At 38.8% G+C, this 26,679-nt stretch overlaps 1 protein-coding gene across 11 annotated transcripts in view; it reads right to left on the bottom strand.

Moving 5' to 3' along the window:
- Positions 1–26,679, bottom strand: part of tenm4 (teneurin transmembrane protein 4) — a 204,000-nt gene that overhangs the window by 161,470 nt on the left and 15,851 nt on the right. For all 11 annotated transcript variants that reach the window (XM_061719775.1, XM_061719773.1, XM_061719774.1 and 8 more), the window contains exons 2-3: positions 3,105–3,392; positions 829–1,101 (exon numbers count right to left, since the gene is read on the bottom strand). In XM_061719775.1, the coding sequence (XP_061575759.1) occupies positions 829–1,101; positions 3,105–3,327 (496 nt within the window). In that variant the 5' untranslated portion in view covers positions 3,328–3,392. The remainder of the gene's footprint in view (positions 1–828; positions 1,102–3,104; positions 3,393–26,679) is intronic.

Raw genomic sequence — 26,679 nt, 5'->3', positions numbered from 1 at the left:
ACACCACTGTGTGTCAGAGAGAATTTCATTATTCCGCATTACTGAGGTAAACACATCTGAAAGTGGTCGACATGATAGAAACCTGCCAACGTGATACTGCCTCCACCATACCCTGAATTTACTCCAGGAGTCTTTTCTTTCACTGTATACTGTAAGGCATCCAAGAAAGAGATCAATCAAACAGTGTTTACTGACAAAACTCCTCAGAATATACAAATGTGATGATCACAAAAGAAACTGGGATTGAACACTAATCTTCCACCTGCTATTTCTTTTTTTTTCCTTTTTTTTAAGTTAAGTAAACACAAAAGGAGTGACAGAGAAACAACAAGCCACAAACGTACAGTCCATAAAGTGTCCCAAACCCTGGGACGACAGTCAAAACAGAAAACGACCGGATCCTTTTTTATCAAAGTCTATGAAAATGCTGCGAGTCAAGCAGAGCCACACAGATATATCTATCAAATTATTCACCGAAAATGTCTGTGTGCTTATCTTTCTTTCAAGAAATCAATTCCTGAACATTTAAAAATATAAAAACTCCTCTTAAATGATAAAAAATCTTTTAAATAAATGTATTCCAGCTTAGGACCGTCGGAAACAACACTACTTCAACCCAGGATGATCGTATCGTCATCTGAGACTGCAATATCTTGATCTACACAGTGTTTCTTTAAAGCTTCATAAGACATTCTGCTTAAGTGCAACATGCTTTAAAAAAAAAAAAAAAAACATCAAACTATTAAATTTAAACAGCAGATTTAAGAAAAATAAATCCTTAGAAAAGCAGCAGAACAGACAGAAAGGTAAAAGAGATGAGCGTCCTACCGTGCTCTGTGTTCTCGTGTTCGGTATCGGTGAGTGTTAGGTTGGAGTTGGCCCGGCTGGAGAGGCACGAGCTGCGGCCCGACTTCGTGTTGCTCCTCCCCCATAACCTGACGGCGTGCTCCGGTGACATGATTCCATCTGTCTCCGTGTCTGCGTCCGAGCCCACACTGACTGAGTAGTCTCGGTGCGGCAGCCCCATGTCGCTCCTGTACGTGGCGACGTGCGATGGGAGAGCTTCTCCGAAGCCAAGGTCTCGAAGGGAAAAGTCAGCCCCTGCAGCGAGCCGAGATATGCAGAACTCTGCTAATTAACACCAGCAAGAACTGCATTGCTTAACGTAATGAACTGTATTTATCACAGAGAAAAAGTGGTAATGGAGTTTTAAGAAAGATGCAGGTATGTTTTTTTTGTTTTTTTTACCAATACCTTTAGTATTCAGAGGCCCTTGCTAGGTAATCATAGCTTTATAAGTGTTGCTCTCACATTAGTAATCTCTTCTCAGAGCTGTGAGTCACACTGAGTTACCAAAGTGGGAACTCTTAAATCCAACATACTGCTGCTATAAAGCTATTGCTATTAATGCACATATGTTTTCTCTCTGCAATAACACCAGCAGCAGTTGCTTTATAGATCTACTGTGACTCTTACTTTTACTATCACAAGGTGTTTTTAGATTGGATCCCGCTAATATCGCTGGATGATGAAGGCGTGTTTAACGCGTGTTGGTAATGTTAACACAAGGCGTGTTATTTGTCACCTGAAGGCCAGTTGAGGGGAGGGAAGGCGAGTCGGGAGACGTTAACTTAAACATTACATAACCTGTGTGGGTGTAGAATGGCGTATTATCCCTACATCAGCAAGATTAGAAAATTAGCCTAAGGCTAACTCTGGTGCAATGCATCAAATGTTTACATTTATGTTCTTAATTGCACATGTTCCCTCTCAAATAAAATTTAAGGAAGAAAGAAAGAATTTATTCGCCGTCAGACAGGTGTAATTTTCGAAATGAGGATGGATGAACATCGGGATGAGCGTTTTTGGCCGGATTTTGCTTCCTGCAAACCCCCGGTTTGTCATCTTTGTGTCCGGTTGCTCAAACAATGGACCATCCTTTGTGGTTCCGGACATACAGCGGTTTATTGCATCCTCGGCTCTGTGGCTGAGTCACATAACTCCTCGTCTCCCCAGTTGCTCATCTTGCTGATAAAGGCCTACCTGTGACGTCCTCCTGCTGCAACTCTCATCAGCTGTTTCCTTATTTTATAAAATAATAATTCAAAAAGATTAAAAACATCCCTGGTGGGTAGGAATGGGCGATATTTTACCGTTCACGATATACCGTCAAAAAAATTCCTCACGATAAGAATTTGTCATCTTGCGGTAAAAATGATAAATTCCTGTTGATGACGTTTTTGTGTAAAGCTGATTTATGGTTCTGTGGTTAAATCCACGCACAACGTACGGGAAGGAAGGAAGGAAGGAAGGAAGGAAGGAAGGAAGGAAGGAAGGAAGGAAGGAAGGAAGGAAGGAAGGAAGGAAGGAAGGAAGGAAGGAAGGAAGGAAGGAAGGAAGGAAGGAAGGAAGGAAGGAAGGAAGGAAGGAAGGAAGGAAGGAAGGAAAGGAGGAAGGAAGGGAGCAAAAGAGGAAGGGAAGAAGGAAGGAGAGAACAGGAGGAAAGAAGGAAGGAAGGAAATGAGCCTGAAAGAAAGAAAGAAAGAAAGAAAGAAAGAAAGAAAGAAAGAAAGAAAGAAAGAAAGAAAGAAAGAAAGAAAGAAAGAAAGAAAGAAAGAAAGAAAGAAAGAAAGAAAGATAAATTCCCGTTGATGATGTTTTTGTGTAACAAACATGGCGGATCTGAGAGAGAGATAGATTTATAGTTACAAAGGTGGAGTTGAATTGGTATTTTTTTTATCGTAATTTTTATCGTTATGGGGATAAATGCCAGAAATGATCGTGATACATTTTTTAGTCCATACCGCCCATCCCTACTGGTGGGTTGTACTCAGGTTACGTGATGTACAAACCCCTCCCACGACCCGGCCCCTGCCTTAGTTATGTTTACATTAGAGCTGACCTGCAGATAAGACTTCACTCTGAGGCAGCTCGACACGCCACCCAGCGTCAGTCCGATCCGTGCATTAATCGCGGGGGAATTCACCGATGTAAAAGTTTTATTTTTAATACTTAGTTTCTACCAGAGTAATTAGAATCAGTAAGAAATCTACAGGAATTATTATTCCTTCATCAAGTCACAAAGCGCCTGATGACGCACTAACCTTGCCGGCCGAACTCGTCCACTTCGTGGTGAACCACTTCCTTGACGCGGCTCCCGTATGCCATCCTGGAGTCGTGGTCGAAGGCTTTGAGGGTTTCGCTGGAGCTGTAGGACTTCTGGTTGGGTTTACCATCTTCGCTGTCTGCTGAGGAGCTGGTGTAGCGGCGCTCCGTGTCCTGCCGGGCGGTGAGCGAGCGGTAGGGTCGACGTTCCTTCACCTCCATGGCTGCCTCCACACTACTAACACAATCGGATGTGGGTTGAAGTTCTTTGTTCAGTTGAAGTTGTTCTGTGAGAGAAAATAACACAGAAATCAAGGTCAGTTAAGTGAAGGTTAAACTTTTTTTTTTTCTTTTTAAATGCAATTTTTCATTTTGGATACTAAAATGCCAGAAATGTTAATCTTTCTATTTCAGGAGGAAATATGTTACCTCATATTGAAAAATATCACTGATAATTTGAAAATATTATCTTTAACTCCATGCTGGTCCACAACAGAAACACACACACACACACACACACACACACACACACACACACCCACACAGCCATATATCCTCTTAACTAAGCTGCGGCAGAAATGTATAAAATGCAAATGCATGTTCCCGGCGAGTGTGCATGGTGCAGCACACACAGTCGGAGGACAGGGAATCGCCTGGATTCAATCTAATAAAATAGGGCACCAACAAATCTTGGATCTATAAATTACACCACAAATCTCCCACAAATATTCTATTTTATGCGCCGTACAGAAAAGGCCGGTGTCCAGCCGGTGTTAAAGTGGCAGGTGTCCTTCGATGAATTGTGTTGTTTATAAGGTACAAATCATCACGAGCTAAAAAGTGAGGGCCCAGACACATCTAGGGCTACTCCGAACCGGCAGAGGTGATTAAAATCTGCATCGTAAAACCGCAACTGCCAAACAGCGCACTGAGGGTAAGATCAATAGTGAGAGGCACTTTTAGTATTCAGCTATGCAGCTCCATGTTTTACTTGCCTTCAAGGACAAAATATTAAAGTGAATATCGGAAAAGGAAAAAAAAAAAAAATGTGAATTTGCTGTGTCAGCGAAACATGGGGTAAATCAATGGATAATTGTACAGGAATTAACTGATGATGCCTTTGCAAGCAGCTCACTTAAAGTGACCACGTGCTTTAAGACATTAAGTTGGATTAACGGATGTCAATGTGCAAGTAAACTGTATTAAAGGTCTGGACACTGTTTACTTTGAAGCTCAGCTGTGCAACATTCTAAGTAAGATCAGAGCAGTTAAATACATAACTCTTCTTGCCATTGCAGTGTCATAAAATATTCATAAATATACATTGTGAGCTTAAAACCTGACTATATGTGGCACGGGATTCTGCTTCCATACTACTTGGGGCTTAGGGGGCAAATATAGGAAAACATCTCACTGGATAAGAGAGCACAGCTCTTAGAAAAAGAGATAAAAACTAATCCTGGCAAATCTGAGTTTTTTTTACTGACAATATGCTGTGTTGTTCAGACGAGGATTTTTCCACAAGATAAGCTCTTTATGGAAACTGTACAAGATTTATGCCAGACAGTAAACAATATCTTCAGTGAACTATATTTGCCCCCGCTCTGGAAAAAAAAAAAAAAGAAAATACAAAAACGCTTTATTTCCGACGTCATTGTTGGGTTTGGGGGTTTTTCTTTTTGTGCGTATTGACAGCTGAAAGGATGGCAGTGATTAATGACTTGAGGCCACAGTGGGAGGAGGAGGAGGTGGGGATGGGCGGTAGGGGTGTGGGGGGGTGATCCCACTCTACAGCCACAAGAGCACTTCAGCTGCTCCCAAGATTTCAAATGCAGCTTGTATGAGCTGCTAATTTTTACCTTTAACTCGAGGTTCTTGATGCAAATTTGAGAGCGCAGACAACAAGCAGCTTTGTGAATGTTTTGTAAAGTGCCTTTTTGTTGTTCCCAACGAGATGAGCGCGGTACTCTGGCCATCTCTCTTCGGCACAGAGCTTCCTCTTTATTATTAATCAGCCAGTAGGCAATGAGGTGTACTTTTGAGACATGGGAAACCCGGAAAGTCTTTCAGGCGAGCCTCAAACACAATGGCCTCATATCCTGAACTCATGTCCATCAAGAGTGCCACTGTCAGGATCTTTGTGTTACGTATACAATAAAACAAAAAAAAAGTGTAATTTCATTTAAAAACAGAACATAAAGCGTTTTTTTTTTCTGTCCGTGTATAAATCATGAGAAAATGTTCCAAATTAAAAAAATGTAATCAAAAAAAGAAAGAAAGAAAGAAGTAAAACACGATACCAGGGCTATTTTTAAAGTGTTATCATTTGCAGATAAGATACAAGAGGCTTTGAGTAGTGCCTTGAAGTCGTGAAGGAGAACGTTAATAGGGAAATTTACAGACTTTGTAAGAAAACTTATTTACAAAGACCAGTGAAAAATAACTGCCATGGATTGAAATCTACAAAGGGAAGATAAGAATCATGCTTTTATTTCAAAGACAAAGTTCTCTCAAACCCTTAGCAGTGCCAAAAAGGTAACTCTAGCTGCATATCTTTTCCATGATCCAAAATCAATTGAGGTCTCTCTGAAAAGACAAAAGAAATGATGGATAGTGTGTTTTGCTCTTTAAAGCAATTGCAAGCTCCACCTTTTTCAGTTTCATTATCTGACTAAGCTACAATCCAGTTTGTCTGCTGGTGTAAAGCAAATGGCAGCTGTGAGTGCTGCAGTAATGTGGTTCAACAAAGAAAGTCTTGCAAGGTGTGTGGAACAATGAAAGTCATCAGATACAGTGATGCATAAAATCACTATTGAAACGGTCATGCAGAGAAACTGGCTGCAGTTAAACATGCCAAATAATGGGGTCTTCTGAGCAATATGGAGATACTATGATGTGCTCTAAGCTTGACTTTATCAAAGTTTTAACCTCTCTGCAGTGTACCAAACACCACAATTAACCAGTACATGTTCTGAGGAGGTTTTGTCTAATAAATAATAATTAATTGTACAGTGAATCGTCCAGACAATGTAAGCATGCACTTAGTGATTAAACGTATGAGCACAAGACCAGAAACCACGATTAGAAAAAAGCTCATAATCACTGGTGAAAAAGGTGGCTGCACAAACAACAGCTCTCAACAATCTTTTTTTTAAAAAGTAAACAAAAACAAAGGAATAGAGTGAGTCAGGTGTCTAGGGTTTGTTGACTTGATATGCAGTGGAGCAAAGGTGCTGTGAGGTTCACTGATCTCTGTAGCGTGACCTGCCATCCTAATTGCTTTCCTCTTCAATATAAAGAATTTTTTTGTTTTTCTTGCTTTCATGTTTGGGGGAAAGTACCATCAGACAGAAAAAGCTGCGTCTGGACAACACATAAGATAAGGCGATGGGCAAAAAAATCAATATGTCAATATATCGTGATACTTTCTGGCAGATTTGATATCGATATTCAAAATTTGAATATCGATTTACTTTTTTTTTTTTTTTTCAAATATTATATCATGTTTCAGATGGGTTGTAAATCCAGTAAGACTTTATTGTATACATTGGCTTAAGTAATATAGTCAATGTTAAATTCATATTATGTAAATAATATGAAAAACATATATCAAATATGTTGTAACTTTAGCTTGTATAGTTACAATAAAACGGCATGGATTATTTGAATTACATTGTTTTGCCTCAGTTTGTTTGATGAATTATCACGATAACCTGATGTACGTGCAACTCAGATTTTAAGATGCATAATGCCTTTTACAGTTTTCAGCTAACTATGCATCGGAATATATCGCACAATTTGGATATCGCAATATCATATTGTATCGTGATCATATCGTGAGGTCCTTAGCAATACCCACCCCTAGTTGGGATGCAACCAATCAGAGATGCGAAGTAGGTGGCGTGGGCAGAACAGCAACCAGGGTTGTGTCAACAAAAGGAACGACTATTTTCTGTTGCAGTTAAAAACCTGTTGATCCGGGGAGTCATCAACAATTCTGTTTTGAGTACTGGCTCTTGAATGCTACAATATGAGTCATTGCATAACGCCCCGCTGTGATTGGTTTGGAAAATGCTGTATTGTAATGGCCAGGTAATGGCTCTTCTTTGAGTTTTCCCACCTGCAAGGTCATTACTACCAGAAAAAAAAGCCAATGAAGGTGTCCTGTCCTTTGGAGAGCTCCCTTAGAATTGCTCGACGAACATGTAACAGTTTCAAAAGACATGCAAGTAATGTCAAGCTAAGATAAATGCAGATTAATAAACTTTCAAGTATGTGCTTTTATTTGCACCATGATTAGATTTCACCACCTGTGATCACAAAAAAAAAAAAGAGCAATTGCCGCAGCAGCGAAAAACACAGTGCTTACCTTTTTCAAAAGGTACTGGAACTAATCATTAACTAAAGTACAATTTGGATAGAAATCTGCTACTCTTAGGACTAACATTAATCAGCAAATGTCCGCCAGGTTGTTAGAAGAGTCTGACTACTAGCAGTCCAGGTAATCATGTCCACATTTCTTTCTCTTCGTTTCATGGCAGTATTAAAAACACAATCGAGTTTTTCACCATAGAACTTTTAATGCTTCAAGCTCCCAAATGGTATAAAACTTAATACACAGACAGAGTCCAAGGTGACATTTTAAAACTCCTTGTTTACATAATAAATAAATGTAGACACTATTCCGTTCACAGTACATTACATGTTTCTGTTGTATTATTTAAGCTTGTTGTTCAAATTATGCAAACGTGTAGTTCTTCTGTGCATAGCCGAGGTGATTTGTTTCTAAATGGATTCAATTATTCCTGGCTAATCACTGCTCCCCAAACTACTGCTAAAGAAGACAAAATCCAATTCTTAACACAAGACAAAATCTTTCAAACCACCTGCAGCACGAACACTGGAAGGTCTCGCTAAAAAATTAAGAAAAAAACAACAAAACAAATAAAAGTTGTTGAGGCTTTTCCAAAGCAGTTGTGACCATTGCGGCAATGTCAGGAGTTAAATATGGGATCTAAATAGGCGGGAGGCATTTGTGGTACAATATAAATGCAAATGGCTCTCCACTATCCATCAAACAATTAGCAGTGTGCTGAGAATTGCTATTCAGCACTGGGGCTGCATATAAATCTGGTCGTCAGTCTCTGCACAGCCCTTGTTTTCCATTACAGAAGCTCTGTATTTGTTAAAGATTTTTCCATGCAGGAGCCAGGAATAAACGCTAACATTCTCAGACGACGCACAAAACAGACGCAAGGAGACACAGGGACAATGTTTGCCAAATCCCTCAGAGAATAATCTCAGGTGATTACTGGTTACTTGTCTGTGAAATCACTTAATTACTAATGAGTGACAACATTTTTACACAAGTGATAGCTGGAATACCGCTACATGCATATAGCCTTTCAGGAAACAGGGAACACACTGATGGAGATTTGAACATTCACACCATTTCAAACTTTTTGAAAAATATTTCTGAATTATCCCTTTGTTATGATTTAGCCTTGTCACATTATCAAAGTATCTATAACAGCTCACTAGACTGCCAACATCTACACAGAGGCAGCTTCGAGAGCAGCTTGGAGGAAACTTGAGAAGATATCAAGAACGCTGTCTGCAAGGTCCATTGAAAGCAAAGAAGGCTCCACACAGGCACCATTTACTTCTTTTCTGAAAGATTTTCACATGCCTCAGCTCTTTAGAAAGGCCTCCTCAGTCAACAGAAAGGTGTGTTTTCAATAGGGGGGAAAAAGGACTTGGGTAGATGGGGCTGGGGAGGGGGGGTTGGGGTTTGCACGGCTTGCTAGATCCGAATTTGGTAGTGCTAATGCAAGCTGGGGAGACGGAGGGGGCACGGTGTCGGTTGGGCATCTCAGCAGCCTTCTTCCGGGATCAAAAGGGAGCCCCAACAGCGCATTAAACAGAATGCGTAAAAGCCTCAACGTAAACAAAAGTGGACTTGGAGCGCAGCTACAGCACGCTCCCTGCTACTAATCACTCTAAGCAATTCAAGGTTTAGTCTTGACAGCAGGAGCAAGAGATGGAATAATGCTTTTCAACCAGCCTGGTGAGCAACAGGGAGAAGCAATCTATTTATTCACTCTCTGCAGTGATGAACAAAACGGACCATGGAAAACTAGCGCTTGTAAGGATCAAGAGTTGCATATCCTAACCCAACTTAATGGAAATAATTAATACATACTCCTAAGGTTCATACAGCATTGAACAACAACTAATCCAGGAAATAAAGTTAACAGAAGTGTAAAAGAAGACTTCTTGGCTAAGATGAAGTGACCTCCTTTTTATTACTCTGAAACTAACACTCATTATCCTGAAAGAGGCTAGCATTTGATTTATAGTTTGACCTGAAGGTAAACCAAACCAAATACCAGCTAAGGAATAGTCAATTTACTGTAAACTTGCAACAGCCAAAGTCTCTGTGGTAAATATTTGTGGTTTTGCAGCTGTGGCCTGAGGAACGTCTAAAATAATTGATGCAGTGAATACAAAATATTTTCACAGCTATTTTAACTTTATCGTTGTTTTTCTTCTCCAAACAAACAGGGTTTTTTATTGTGAAATCTGCTCCAAAATCATTCAACTTAACTCCCTCATTTTTCCAGAAGATGGGGAAAGACAGAAACCTTTAGCAAAACATTCACCAGACATCTTTCAAAAAGAATTATTAGCTGCATCTGAGGTTAAGTGATATTTTGCAATGATGGGTCAATTTTCTAAACGCATGATCCAAGTAGAATATTTTCAGTCACTAGGTTAATTGGTACTTTTGAGGCTCCTTGAGTTGAGCTGGTCATTTAGCCCAAACTTATATGTACGTGGTGGGAGATTAAAACCTCTGCAGCTTCTACTTTATCTCAACATGTTGCATGTTTGTCTTTATTACGTTATCCTTTTCTTGGTTTTTCTTCAAGGACAAAAAGCTGTGCTGTACACACATGTTTTTGTATTGGCAACACAAGTTGTCAATGTGATTATGTGAAAGCATTTTTTCCCCAAAAGCACTGTTTTTTCTTGCCATTCACTCTCGCTAATGTAATTTAAAAGGGTAATTTAAATGCACTTACGAATACTGGAGTTACAGAAATCAAAATGTGTGACTTCACTGCTACTGGTATTTACATAAATTCAATTGTGGATATAAACGCATGTGGTTGTGGGAAAACAATATTTTATAAACGAGTCACAGATGTTATCACAAAGTAATGTCACTAATGATCCTACAGTTACTGAATCCAAGCTTGCTGCTTGAATTACGTTTAGCAGCATTACACAGTGATGCAAATGTAAAGTCAACTAATTTTGTTACAATAAATCAATTTCCCACAAAAGTGAAAAGCTAAAAGCCCTCACCGCGCACGCACACACACACGCACGCACGCACGCTTGCACGCATGCACGCATGCACACACACACACACACACACACACACACACACACACACACACACACACACACACACACACACACACACACACACACACTCACACAAATCCAGAGGCTATTTAAAGTGAAATAAACCAGATTTTGGTTGACACATGGCAACCAAATTTATCCCAGATTTCTCTCCAGAGACTACTTTTGTTTGGAATTCACATCACTGTCCAAGATGTAAACACCATTGTAAACCAATTCCACTTCAGTGGTCCAGAAAGAACCGACCACAGCTCATCTCTGTATTCCCAGTACAAAACATAAAGCACTTTGTCACATAAAAGCAAAAACATTCTTGCCAATGAATGTTGTAATCAGGACCATATACGCGTAATCTGATCATCTAATCCAGGCCCCAACTCTCCCAACACCGCCAACACCCCCGCCCCTTCGGTGACAGGTGATAAAGAATAGGCCACTATGTGGCAAAGCAGCTGCTTTGGAGACAGCGCTCTTGTAACGCTGGACACCAATTACAACCTTCTCACAAAAGAGTTCCTCAAGATAAGTCCTGTAGGCCCAGATTCAGGAAGTGAACTCCAAAGATCAGAAGCTTAAACCCATTTCACATAAGACAAAAAAAACAACATCACATTAATACCCAGTAACACCTGCCTCTTGCCTGCGTGACAGGGCACAATTGGCAATAAGCTCCCATCGAAGGACACTGTGGCACTGGGAGGGTATTTATCGGCTTCAGCCTGATCAGCACTGATGCAAACATAACGACTGTCCCTGCTGCACTTGTGGCGGTAAGATATAAGTTTCAAAAAGAAATGTTTACTGACTGCAGTGTCTCAGATGGAGCCTCTGAAACTGAAAGGAGCACCAAATTGCAGATAAACAGACACGATGGATCCATTTTACTAGTCTATGTGGCAGCTGGCAGCTCCTCTTTAGCCTCGCTGTGTTGGACTCCCACAGTCCAGCCAAGAATAATAAACTATTGCTGTCTTTAAGCCATCTTATCGGTTGTTGTGGTTCACTTGCCCCTTTGCTTTCTTGTGTGCACCAACTTATTTTGGAAGCCGTAGAGCATATGCAGAAGGAGAAAGCCAGTTTCACTTCAATTGAACATATACACGAATGAGTAATTTTCCCAAATGCATAATCTAGGTGTGAGTATAAATAGCTCCTGTCCATCAAGTCACAAGAAGTTAAGTAAGGCAAAGAAGATCAAGTACATATACAGTACATATCATTATCATTAAATATAAGTAAAACTACATTTCTTATTTTTGCAAATCGACCTATTAATCAAAGTGTACAAATCACTATTGATAATGTGGAAGTGGAAAGAGTTTTTGTTAATACGTTTCTTGGAGTGGTTATTGACCATAAGCTGTGCTGGAAGCCTCACGTCAACTTCTTAAAAAACTAAATATCAAAAACCATTGCAATTCTATATAAATGTAAAAATATTCTAACATTAAACTCACTAAAACCACTGTATCAATCTTTAATAATCTCTAATAATAATTAATAATCTTTAATCTTTAATAAAAAAGACAATCACGAAACCAATATTCTTACTCCAAAAAAAAGCAATGCGACTCATAAACAAAGTTAGATACAAGCACCCAACCAACCATTGATTTATAGACACAAATGAGTTCAAATTGAATGAACTGGTGGACTTCAAAACTGCACAGATTATGTTCAAAATCAACAAGAACATGCTGCCAGACTGTATTCAAAATATGTTTAATTTAAGACAAAGCCATTACAACCTCAGAGGGGAGAGCATATAGAGGAAATCAACAATCAGAAGCAACACCAAACTGAGATGCTACAGTGGCAGCGGTGGATGGATGGAATAAGTTAGAGAGGGATTTGAAATCAAGTAGAACCTTAACCTTATTTAAAAAAAACATTGAAAAGAAAGATGATTTCTTTATATCGGATTGATGAGTGGTGATGCTGTGTTGAGTTGGGTATTTATTTGGTTGGTGATTTGATTTGATTTTTTGGGGATGGGGGTAGCATGTAGACTGCACCTTTATTCTTAACTTTTTTTTTATTTCTTGAGGAATTTTTGTTATCCCCATGGAGGCAATTTGTTTTGCTGGCAGTCTTTACTCTTGCTTCTTGCTTTTATTTCATTGCTTTAGTTAATCTTTTTGAGGGTAGGCAAATAATAAGCTTTGCTTCAGCCTACACCTTTTTTCGGTCTAGATGTTATTTGTATATTGGAAACCTTTTTGTAATGTTTTCTTTGAACAATGTATTCGTTTTCTTGTTGTCATTTTTATTCTTTTTTTTTTGTGATGTCATGACCGAAATAAACTAAACTAAACTAAACTAAACATAATTAAACCCCATCTTCTTCAGCATAGTCGTGTTTCCCACTGTTCAGTAGGAAGAGCAGTATATAACATCAATCAATCACATAAACTGGGGTAATTAGGTTTCCTCACAACAGCAATAATATGAATCTTCGCTGCACTTTGCAAAATGAGTCAGCTACCATTTCAGGTTTCAGAGGATGTGTCAACATGAGAACTACGTGAAGATGTGATGAACGGCAAGCGGCAATCACGTCTGTGATGAAACAATAAAATCGGCGGATGTTCAATATCAACAGTAAAAATTCAGCCGACACAGCAAAGCTCGGAGAAGCATTCCTGAATGGTAATGGTCTTACTCTAAGTGCTCAACTGAGTCATCCCTGCGAGCCCCGCTTTGACAACCACACACCTCCCACATCTCCCATCTCGGCAGCCCCTGGGTGTGGCTACTCACTCTGTAGCTTCATCACCCACTGGATGACAGCTCTGGCTATAAAGATGCAATGTTTAGAGAAAGAGGAGCTGCTGCAGTGGCCTGCTCCAAACACAATGTGCTTGTCTTCTCGAGTGGAAGGCAGAGTATAACAACTGCACAAACATACCAAAAAAAAAAAGAAGACACCGCCCTCTCTGACCACCAATAAAGAAGGAAATCTGTTTTATTCTATGAGGACCTGGACCACTGACAGTTAATGCTGATTTTGCCCTAAGTGATTATGACATCAAATGCCTGACGGGCAGTTTGGCAGTTGTGCGTTGACCTGCACAATCCCTCTGCCTCTAAGGCACTATAGGTCTGCACTAGCTGATCCCACTGGCTAAACATTAGACAGTGCTGAGGCTTGCAGAAACCCTTCAGCACACACACACTTTTGAAATCCCTCTTTTATTTTCCCCATCTACTCTTAGTCCTATATGCAGCATTTTCTCCTCGTAAAAAAATTCAGTGTTACAAGTTGTTATTATACAAAACATAGCGCTAATTTGTGTGTTGCCTTCTTTTATTTTCTATTTTGATTGTCCGTGCATGAGAGGGAAATGACCTTTCATCTATCAGGGCAGGGCACTGCATCCTTCTATATATAAATGTAATTCTCCGAGTAAATTAGGATTGATCACCAGCTCTAGGCCACAATCAGCATCTGTGATCTAATCAGAGCTTGGCCTAGACAGAAAAGGATACTTCCATAAATAAAAACCATATGAGAGCCAGCAAGTGCCTTTAACGCACAGCCTAAATCCGATCGTCTTCCTTTCTCTCCACAAGTGTGCTTTTAGCTTTCTAGCTTCAAACGCTGCAAGTGTGATACTTTGCTCTTTATGTTTCTATGTGTACCCGCACCGTTGTTTTCCTGCACTGAGGGCTTTACATCATGCTTGCATCAGTGCATGTGAGAACCACATGCAAGAGTCCCTGTTAAGCAGGTAATGCCCATGGAAGCTCGGCTGGTATGATCCCAGGGAGAAAAGCTCTGTCAGAGGCCCCTTGCCCAGCGACACCCAGGGTAATAAATTACCCAGAATTAACACATCATCCTGTGCTCCGCACAGCGGCCACCCTCCACTCATGCCATGCAGCTTAATGGATCTATTAACTAAATGAAGACGGTGGTGCTCGCACTGTTAGAATTAAAATTCATGTTTGGTAGATGCTAACACCCTACTGGAGGCGGAGAGAAATCTTTGGTTTTGAGTTATTGAAAAAATACTTAAATCCAAGTAGGGACGTTTAGAACTCATACAATATTAACAACCCCAATTATATATATATCACATCTCAAAAACTGTGTAGCCACCCCTCTTCTTTAAACAGTCCATGTGCATCTGGGAACCAGTTGCTGGAGTTTTAGTAGCAGAATATTCTCCCAATCTTGCCTGATAAAAGGTTGGAGCTGCTCTACAGTCCTGCCCCTAGTGCTGGGCGGTATACCGGTTCATACCGAATACCGGTGTTTATTTTTCTTATGATATGAATTTTTCATATACCGTAATACCGGTGAGTAGCGTACACAATGTTGGGAACGCCGCGCCGCTGGACACTGTTTGTTAGTAGTGATGCACGATTGTTAGGTAACCGAAATTGTTCGGCCGAAAATGGCAAAAAAACACTTACGGTGTTCGGTGGAATAAGTGGGAAAAAAAACTAACAATTAATAACGGCGTTGTAATATAAGGAAATAGACTGGCCGCTCCCGTAACAGATGCGCACCACAAACATAAATCGTTGGCCAACCAAAAAGTAACCACATAAGAATTTTACCTAACATTCACCAGGTGGAACCAAAACAACATAATGCTGGGAAATTAAAAAATGTTCAGTTTTTTTATGTTCAATAAATATTTTCTACTTTGTAATTTTGTAAAAGATTTTTTTCTTTGAAAAGCATGCCTAAATCAAATTTATTTGATTTATGCATCCTCCTCATGACAGTAAAATAGGCCATTCTAAGCCAATTTACTGCAGCAATTCCTTTCCAAATCATTAGAAAATGTGGTTAACACCCAGTTGTGCATGAAAAAAAAAAACGTGATATACCGTGAAACCGATATAATTTTGAAAAATACCTTGATATAAATTTTTGGTCATACCGCCCAGCACTACCTGCCCCTTCTTTTCTCTTTTTATTATCATCATTTTATCTCATCAGGTGCTCAATGCTTTCATTTGGGGAAACATCTGGACTGGAGACAGGCCTGTTCACCCCTCAGACTCTTACTGTGAAGCCATTCTTTTGTAAAGGATGCAGTGTGCAGTTTAGCATTGTCTTGCTGAAAGGTGCAAGGCCTTCCCTGACAGAGATACAGTGTCTTTGTTAGGGAGGGCCTTGGCTGTCGGCATATGTTTTTTTCCTAAAATACCTTTCATTACTGATGATTGCAAAAGTGCAGGATTCCTATCCCATGAACACTAATGCGCCCCCCATACCAGCAGAGGTGCAGGCTTTTGAACAAAGGCCTGATAACAGGCCTGATGGCTCCATACTACCTAAGAATTTGACATTTCCATTTGTCTGACAACAGTTTTCCACTTTTCCACAGAGAAGACATTGGTACGGTACTTTTAGATCAAGTTCAGATATGGCTTCGTCTTTGCGTGACAGAGGTTTAACTTCCATTTGTAGCCAACTGTGATCTTAGACAGTGATTTCCAGGAGTGTTTCTGCTCCAATTTCTGTTTCAAGATCATGTCTGTTTTTAATTCAGAAGATCACAGACTTCCAATATTGGTTTCGGCCTTGTCTCTTACGCACTTACATTTGCCCAGTCTTAGAATGACTTGATAATAAAGCATACTATAGATGATGTCTTACTACAGAGGAATATCATTTCAAAATTATTTTCAGACATATTTTTCCGCAGATTGCTGATGGGGAGAGGTTTATCTATATGTTTTTGGTAAAACTGTAAAATATTGTTCATGAAATGGGAAAATGTGTCACTTGCTATATCTGATATGTTTTTCACGTCATAAAATCATGATATTTTGAAATCTCTGCATCCTGTTTTCATTTACATTTAAATATATTCTACAGCATCACAACTTTGGTGGTGTTGGAGTATAAAAAAATGGATTCATAGAGATTTGTGCCCACAGAGTTGCATGTTTTAAGACGTCAACTAAAAAGCAGAGGCGCTCCGAAGCCACCTGCAACACTCCCTTTATCACCTGTTTGGGAAGACTTCAGACATGTGTCTTTGCAGCTGCTACAAGCCAACTCTCGTGTTGATGTCTGACTCCGACAGCATGGGATATTTAGCAGAGGATTCAAAATGCCATTTTCACAGCTTTTATCTATTAGGCATCTCTGGCATGCAGCTGGCGCTGTGACATGCAGATACTGTGGCACATAGAAGGATGCACATTTTAGACCAGTGCTCACCCATCACAAAAGTTCAAAACAGATGACAGAGTGCTTTGCCGAGTCCTCTATTTTCAGGAGTACGCCGACATGTTTCGAGTCATTCTGAAGGAATAAATAAAATCGAAATGAAAACTGTGTGACAAATGTGTCACAGAGTTGGTTGTTGTACGAGCTAAAACTTTTACCCACGTTCCCACTGGATTTATCTCCCTACCACAAGGCAGGCCATTTCATTTCTTTTTACTAAGCTTCATCTTTCCCTTTTTTCCATATTTTTAGCATATTTTGCCTGCATAAAGAAAAAAAATACCTCTAGAGTCACAATGAAATTTTCATGAGTGAGATGGAATGAAACCTGAAAAGCATTAAACTAGGAAATTTGAATGAATAAACATTTTTTATTATGCATAATGTTGAAAGCGGCTACCAAAAAAAAGCATAATTCATGACATTATTTCATGTAAAACCATGGAAGAAACTTATCATCAACCACCAAAGTTGTTTTCTTCTGCTAACACATTTGTTAATTCCCCTTTAACTCATGGAAATTCTTTTCAAAGCAGAAAAGACACAAGTGATACTGAAGTTATATTTAGGAGGATGCAGGAGAACATGGTTTTAGTTTAGTTTCTTGGGAAATGAAAATGCTGATACAATTTTCAGTTGTGGAGTGACTTTAGGAATCCAAAGGTGAAAACAGAAACTGATATCACAATATAAACATGTCACCGTCTGCACACTCCATCAAGGTTTCACCACTCGTGACACAAACACTCCTTAGATTATTAATAGGACCGCTGACGGGTGGAGACCAAAAGCTAAAAACATGAAATGAAACAGGTACTTTGGTATAGAAATGGCATAGAAGGGGGCTGCTTCTTTAAAGTACCTAAGTGCAGGAACACTACAGCATTTAATTTGAACCTTGTGATGAGATACAATTAAGTGTTTACCATTTATTTACTAAGAGCTTGTTTTATGTTGAGTAGGCAACACATGTTTAAAAAGATGATGAAAAATAATATTTGTCCTCGTTTGTTGCCATTAGCGTGCACTCTTTTACCCACTTTAGTGGGTACACCTGGTTCACATCCAGGTTTATTATTACACTTTAGGTACACCAGGTGTTCCCTATCTAATAAAGTGGACAGCAAGTGTACATTAGTGTATACGTTGTCGGTGTTGTTGTTTGTGCTAATTAGCCACGAGGAGCTACAAACATGCCAGTTTGCGGAGAGCGGCCATGTTTAAGGGTTAATTAAAGTGGAGTTGCATCAGAGGGAGAGCATTTAATTTAGGCTAATGATATACTACTTCTTTCGTGGGTTTTTTTATTCATGTTGTGCGAAATATATAATATTACACTGTGTAAATATGGCTGGCAGGAAAACAGACTACCCTTACATCAGAAATATATAAAAATAATAAAACTCCATTAATGAGTCCTAAACTTTCTTAAAAGTCATGTGAATGGATGTATTCCTCTGGGGGTGTTTCTTCAAACATTATCAACCTTTACACAGCAAAATGTAAAAGGAATTTAACCAAATTGGTGGATTGTGAAGCGGTAATGAACTTCCATTAAAGTGATCTTTTTTGAAAGAGCAGTAACTGTTGAGGGTAATGTCGCCATGGACACTAATTTTAAATTTTAATTACCCAGTTCATTTCAGGCTAGTTTTCAGACCACTTTTGTCAAAAGTCCCAGGATACATGTTAAACTCAAGTGTTGAATTTTATGAGTATTTCTTTCCGGTCAGAGACACAACTCAAGCACACATACAATCTTCTTTTCAATTCCTTTTAAAAGCTTTGGTTTTGAAAAAATATAGACACTTTTGGCAAAAAAGTGGGGCTTGAAGGTGGTCGTGCATCTTTCAAACAATGCCAGTTGGTGAAAATAAAGTGAGTAATGTATAAAACCAATTAAATATATGTCTACCTCAACCAACAAGGCAATTCTTATCAGTGATTTAGTAAACATTAACTCGTAGCACACTGATGATGAAAGCATAGTGGAAAGTTTTCCTGAGGTAAGTGTAGGGCATCAAGGTTCAAAAGGGGGACAACCTACTCAAGTGCGCTCATTGTCTCCTGTTTAAGTGGGGTCAAGAAAGACTACATTGAGTCATGAGCATGAGGGCTCAGCAAAAAAAAAAAAAAAAAAAAAACACCCGTCCTGACCCAGTAAACCATGCAGCATCTCTTCAGCACAAAGACAAGCTTTATTCTCCGTACTTAAGGTGCTCTCCTCCTGAAACCTCTTCTGATGGGAAATTGCTTAAAGTTTAATTGGAAAGCTCGTGCAGAATAGAGAACCTGCAAAGAAAACACGAGCACCAACTATCCCTCAGGATCTGAAACGGCGTTTTTCAGTGAGTAGGATACAACACTTTAAGAACAAGTTCTTGTGCCAAAGGAAGACGAGAGTAAAAATGCTGAACAAATAACACTTAATTGAGGTCAGTGTGATTGAATGCTGCAAGACTGGGATGACTTTAACATAGGTTCCAGATGGCAGGCTGTTATTTCACTGTGCGCTGCTAATACTGCAGGATTCAATGCTGGTAACCTGAGTGTCCCCTGGGCCCCAAGGTCTCTCCACCACACTGAAATCAGGGCTAAGCTCCCTTCGCTTGATTCTCTGCAGGTTTACTCAACTTTGAAAGGGGGTGTGTTTGGATATAGTAGTGGAGGATGGGTGTGTGTGTGTATGTGTGGGAAGGTGGGGGGCTGTGCACTGGAACAGAGCACGTTAACACCATCTCTGTGTTTAACAAGTTTGAAGACAAGAAGGGCTTTCCTTCAAATCCTCATTGGATGGTGTTTCACACATCTAGACAGCGGGGGAAAAGCCCTGAGTTTCTGCTTGGGATTCCTTCCTGTGCTGCTATCGCAGCGAAACTGACTGGAACCTCCATTTGTCATTTAAATGCCTATGACAAATGCCAACACGTCTCCTTGCCAATTCTTCAAAAAATAGGAAAGAAACTCACCGATCAATGATATGAAAATCTTTCTCCAGCCATGCGTTGTTTTCTGTGTTTTGTTAACTTCTGAAAGCCGACGCAGTGTACTGCGAATTCCCGGTACAGTATTTCTGGGTCTCGTCCAAGCAGAGGCTTGTTTTTTGTTTTTTTTCTTTCACCCACTTCTGTTATTTTCTTAAAAGTAAGCCACTGAGTTGAATTACCTTCCGACTTACGCCTGTAATAGCGACCGTTCTGCTGCCTCCCATGTAGACTAGGACCCTGTCAGTTTTGCATTAAAGTGCGTCTCAGAACGTCCAAACACGAGTGGCCAAGCTCATGCACATGTCTGAACGCACTTCAAGACGGATTCAGATCCTCAGGATACATCTGAAGGTGGTCTGGGACGCATGCTATTATTACTCTGAACACAAAGGCATCATGGGAGGGATTCAGGGGCCGCTAACGTCATCAACTTAGGTCATGACTCATTCACTTTTTCACACTAATGACCACAACAACGTTCTTTGTCATTCGATTTCTATTGTTTATAAAAGATAAAATAATAGAATTCATGGAGCGTAGTGATAATTCTGTACACACCTTTTGTTGAGGGTGACCTTTCTTTTATTTCCATCATTATTATTAGTTTGATTGACACACATACAGAAGATTTAATTTGACTTGAACACCCATCTCCTTTTTAAGCACTACATTTTGAATTCTTTTTTATTCATAAAATACTTTTTCTTTCCATTGTGTACATTTTTCAAACATCAGTGCATTTGATTTTATTTAAATAATTTCTTTAAAAGTTAAACAGAACCCTTTAGTCTTGTGTTTCAAAGGTTGAAAAAAATAGTTACAGAGAAAAGTATATTTTTGGGGAGAAACCTACTACCACGTATTTGAAGCACTCAAGTCATTTTTATGTAATTTGTAAGGTTTATTATTATAAAATTGATCTTGAAGGGAAAAGCTATTTCCTAAAAAATGAGGAAGACCCAATGGCAGAAACAGTCATTGTATTATAGTTTGAAACTTTTTTTTTGTTTCCTTTTCCTACCTAAAATGCATGTTGGGAGAAAATATCTTATATTATTCGTATTTGTTGCCCAAAACTGCTTTCTCACTTGCCTTCTAGTTATTGTTATTGAAAACTGACATCAAAATTGATTGTTTTCACCTTCAACGCAAGTCATCAAACTGGATCTAGCAAATAAAAATAAATCAGTGAGCTGTTAAGAGCTTGTCAGTTGACAAAAATAAATAATTCATGCTATGGGTGCAGCTTTGTGCTAAAGAACAGCAGTTTATTTCTCTATGATTTCCCTCCTGCTCGGAGGTAGGCTCCCCGACTATGATATCAGCCTCACAAACTCCCTCAGTGTTTCTTTTCATGTGCATTCATACACATTTTAGAGCTGCATATGCACTTTAAAAGTGGCTGCAGCAACGCTTTGAAAGAAAATAGGTAACTAATGGCCTCGGTCATACTTTATAGTCTCCACAGAATATCCATTCAGAGTTAAATGACATTTCTTTTTTTTTTACTTTTTTTTTCTCTTTTGTCACACCTTTTTTCACCAAGTAAATTTTATTAGAACATATTTCTGCAGCGCAGTCTTGAGAACAGAACCTAAATAGTGTTGAAAACAACACATCTCGGAGAGTTACCAGGTTTTAGGAAGATTTAGGAAGAGTAAAAAATAAATACATAAATAAATAGAGAAAAAAAAATAAACCCATCAGCTTTACCAAACGAATAAATAAATACGTTTAACCATGTTTTTGTAACCAAGTTTTGGTGACAGTAAAGACATGAAAGCATCTGTGAAGTAGTATACAGTATGGAACCCCATTGCCCCCCAGACCAAATTATTGGTCTGAATCAAGCAAACAAAACAATCAAGGGTGCTTTCTGTAACTACCAAAAGGTGGTTAAGAGATGTGCAACGCGTTTTTCAAACCTGGACAGTAGGGCTGCACGATTCTGGACAAAATGAGAATCACGATTTTTTTGCTTAGAATTGAGATCACGATTCTCTCACGATTTTTTTCCAATATAAAATTTATTGCACTTATTACTTTAACTTTGCAACAGCTGAACAAAAATATAATAACAATAAACATCTCTTGTCTTCTTTACACAAACCTTTGAATAATTTAAATAATAATAACAATTTTGAACAATATTTGTTCCTCCCTGAGTTGAACACCCTTTCAGAAAGGGGACTTGTAACAGATCCTGTAGTTCTGAGGCAACAAATTATTCCTCTGGCTGCTTTTTGCTGTAATAGCTGACATTGAACATAAAAACAATAATCTTTCTTGTCTTTAAATAATTTTAACAATAACAATTTTAACAATATTTATGTGCAATATGTGTCAGGTGATGAGAAAGGTAGATGTTTCTCCAAATGTAATCCACAATCATTAACAAAATATAACAAACATGACAACATGATAGTTGACCATGACAGGACTACAACAACCTAGAACATAGGCCTAGTCCTTTTTTTATGCAGCCATCTTTAAAAAAAAAAAAAAAAAAAATTTTTTTTTTTTTTTTAAATCGTTGTCATTTGGAAATGAGATCGCGTTCAAGCATGAATCGAGATCGCGATTTTTTTAACGATTAATCGTGCAGCCCTACTGGACAGACAGCTCTGAATGTTGTATGGTTAAATGTAAATAAAGAAAATGAAGAATGGAAGAATGGAAACCACAGTCATGTTTACCAGTCAAAGTAAGAGCATTTTCATACATGCTGTATGTAAAGAGAACTCAAAGTGTGGAAGTGTGGAGCATTGTATTATAAAAGCAGATATATGAAAAAGAAATGTGATTGAGAGCAAATCTTTGAGTGTCTGAAAAGACTGCTAACAAAAACGTCTGAAAGTCTGAAAATATTTCATTCAGTGAGATTTTCAGATTTTTCAAGGACAGCTGTGACCTCACAGACTGTGAGTAGAAATATTCAGCTTTTGCCAATAGCATAATTTCCACTCAATTTCATGTCATGCTGCAAAGCCTAAGCATTGATTCTGAAAGAGGCGTGGCCTGCAGAAGAGGGAGTCGGAACAGAAACCAGCTGCTGTGCTAAATGGGGAAAGTCACACGAGTCCACATATAACCTGTTCAAGAGTAACGGAGGATGATGAAATGTTAGACCCCTCATCCTATGGACAAACGCATCTGCGGGGGGAGTTAAGATCTGGGATTGCTTCAATTGGTCAGGTCTAGTTCCAGCAATGATATGTGTTCAAAAGAAAATCAGGTCAGTTGACTACAAAAACATCCTATAAGTTTTCTTTCTGTGATGGCACAGGTACTGTATACTCCAGGATAACAATACCATAGGGTTTAAATTACGAAAGTGTGATACAGACACATCCCCTTCATCCATGGATCAGCCAGCAGAAACCTTAACCCTACTGAGGATCTTTGGGATTTACTAGACAAGACCTTACACATCAATCTGACTCTCCTGTGATCAGTACAGAATCTTGGCAAAAAATAAAAATAAATAATGTAACTCTGGAAAGAAGAAGAAAAAGTGAAATTGCATGCTGGCGCATTAAATACAGTACATTCTGTAATTAAAGCTGAAAATGCTCTACTACTATTTAGCATTCATGCTATTTTGATCATGTGCATGTTGCCATTAACATCACTACCAATTAACCTTATTTTACAGATGAAACTTGAGCGTACCTTCCTATTTGGAAAGTACATACACCACAGTTGGTCCAAAATGATCATGAACAATGATTACTTTATTTTACTGCGCAACCTGGAAACAAAGAAAGGGAAAATTGCAAAGCAAGATTGCAAATTCGCCCTGTCTTAAAAGGAAGACCAAATGAAAGCAAAGAAGCATTTCCACAACACTGTCATTTTACACAACACTGCATCGTACAAAGACAAGCCGAGCAATAGAGACGCGAGGCAGCGTGTGGGTGGCACAGTGGGCAAGAGGGAGAGACAGAGATGAGCCTCAACTCCTTTTCTCCTGATATTTCCTTTCTTCCTGTATACTCAAAAATGTGGACAAACGGTGAAAGTAAATTAGAGCGACAGTTTACTTTCTTGACCTTAAGACGATCCTAAAGAAGCAGACTCTTCAAAGGAACTGCAAAGACTGCTGGTACTTTTGTTTCCCCCTTTCAAATCGGCCCTTAACGGGAATGTTTTGGGAGCAAGCTATTCTCCCCTTTCAAAATAACGTTAAAACAACATAACCATGAAACCATGAGGTTTTGTCGTGCAGTTTCATCTTATTATTCCAGACCAGATGCAGAACTGGCATCACTTTACAGAGCATGAATCCAGAAATGTAAGACAGCCAGAAAACGAACAAAGGTTTAAACCGCACTGATCAATTTTAGTTACATAAACATTAATAAGCGACATCAATAAACAGCACTCAGCTCTCTTATTTTCACTCACTCAAAAAAAGTCTGGGTGTGCCAGAGCTAAAGGGATTTGAGCATTCCTCTACTAAGCAGTTTAGCAGAGTTGTTTTATGATTGCATGTACTTTTTATGTAAAAGATACCTTCATGCAGCTTTAAGGCAGATTTGAACCGGAAAAGGTCCTGGGGGGGAGTCAGGGACCCCGAGCACGCTGAGCAGCTCTGTTCGTCTGCAGTGTTAATGCATGTGTGCTGCACCGGCGACACCATTACTTATTGAACTGTGCACATGTACTACATGTCAAAATGACAGCAAAACAGAGGAGCCGGTACGACTGATATCTGAAAATGCAAGCTGGTGGTAAAATGAAAAGCCTGCTCCGTGATCCAGACTAGTGCATTGCAGTTTTGTGTAAAGGTCACATGCTTACGCGTAGGGCCATGGTTTTCTGTACTCAGTAACTTTCCTCAGCTGCACAGCTCAGCTTATTTTTCTTTTCAGCCCAAATGTTAATTGATTAGAGCTCGAATGCAGTCCAAATGCTGTTAACGGGACCATTCTAAACACTACTTATTGTGACTTACTGCTCTTATTGGGTCCTAGGAATTACGTCCAGTTATAAATCACCTCCAAAAATTCATTGACAGTGTGTTGACACCTTAAAGTAGCTCTCATTGAGATGGTGTGGGCAGTTTCCCTGTTCTGTGGCCATACTTAAACCCTAGGAAGGTAAGAGGCCCTCTAATCATTTGTAATGATAACCAATCCTGAACACCTATCCAAGGTTTTGGCAAAAAGGTGAGTAGTAAACGTAGGGCTGTGCGATGATTTTAAATCTAAATCAGATTTATTAATCAAGACGATGTTAAAAAAAGGAAAATCGGAAAATCGATTTTCCTTTCTTGCAGCTTTGTTTGGTCAAGAAAATTGTAAATGTTGTCACTTTACTAAACTCAAGGAAGATTTACAGTATCTTTCAATTGCATTTCATTCCCAATAGGGAAATTTGTTTGCTATTTTTCTTTAAAAATAAAGATAAAATATTTGAAACAATTTATTCCATTGTCTTTTTTACCAAAAAAATCGAAATCGAAATCGAAAATCGGGTTTTCAGAGAAAAAAATCTGGATTTTATTTTCGTCCAAAATCGCCCAGCCCTAAGTAAACGACATAAATTCAAGCATAAAAAGAGTCATTACAGCTACAATCAATATTTGAACTTGCTGTTAATTCTCCAAACATCAACTCCAGTCTATCTGATGTGGGCTGCACACATGCAGACCACTGGAGAAACATGTGAGAGAGCAGCTCAAGTTACACGACTCCAACATAATCAACTAACCCTGGGCCCCAACAAACCAAATCTCTGACTTCTTTACACTCGAAAGATTTAAATGTAGTCACTTTGTTTAGTTCCAATCAATGATTTTTCCCTCAATAGAAATGATTCAAATTAATTTTGTTTGTCTAAAGACTTTAATCTTCAGCCAAATAGACTAATCTACTGTGTTTTATGGTTTCATGACAAAAAAGACCTAGTCAGCAAAAATCACTGACAAAAGTAGTTTCCAATGAACTTATTAATCGACTATTAGTGACATCATCACACTTGTGTTTTGTGCAGTAGATTGGTATTTGAAACACAGGTTTGTAGATATTGTTGTTTGTTTCAGGTGATTGAGGCAACATTTTCCTGTCTCATCTGCGAGCGCACGCTTGTGTTTTTGTGCACGCATCGCAGCAGAGCTCCGCTGCAAGTATTTCAGGGAGCAGAGAAGGTTGTAAACATACTTGACATGGGATTTAACTTGACTTAACTCTGTTTATTTTTTATAGTCTCCTGAGCAGCAAGGTTTGTTAATCACACAAATTAAATAAATCACATATTTTTGACTGAAGACCTTATTTTCAATGTTTTCTTGTTAGTTGACACATGCCCTTAAACAATGTTAGGCTAATCTTAAAGCCGAAAAGCTAAACAAAATGGTTTATGCTACATAATTCGATTAGTCGAATTATGATGTCAATAATAAATAGATCAATGGACTACAAAACATAGTCATTAGTTTAGATTATTAATATATTAATATATATATATGAATATATATGTACATAGTGTAGATTAGTAAATAACTATTGTTATAAAGTGCAGGTCAGATATGAATGAATGATAATATATATTATGAACAGATGAGATGTGATTATATGATTTACACAGATTTGAATTACAGTATATACATAGTTGCATCCCTGTAACTACATAATGATAATGTCAAATTTCAGAAACTTCTGCGGCAGAGCTCTTTAATCAACAGCTTCTTGAGTTTACATGAATACCATCAAGAAATATGATATGGCGGATGAACTTTGTGCAACTTATTAAAATGCCCATATTCTGTGGGACTCAATACGGTCTGTAATTCCAGCGCCGACAACAGAAAGAATATTTACACGTTCCAAAATGCATCTCTTAAACATATAAATAAGACACTTTTTACATCACAATGAGTTGCCTCCAGACACATATCAAGGCTGTTGCTATTCCCTTATTGACAAAACTACCTTGAGAAATAAGATGCCCTTT

The sequence above is a fragment of the Cololabis saira genome, chromosome 4 (assembly GCF_033807715.1).
Source record: "Cololabis saira isolate AMF1-May2022 chromosome 4, fColSai1.1, whole genome shotgun sequence".
Lineage (NCBI taxonomy): Eukaryota > Metazoa > Chordata > Actinopteri > Beloniformes > Belonidae > Cololabis > Cololabis saira.
The sequence above is the reverse complement of the archived record's forward strand: the minus strand, read 5'-3'. Positions and strand labels throughout refer to the sequence as shown.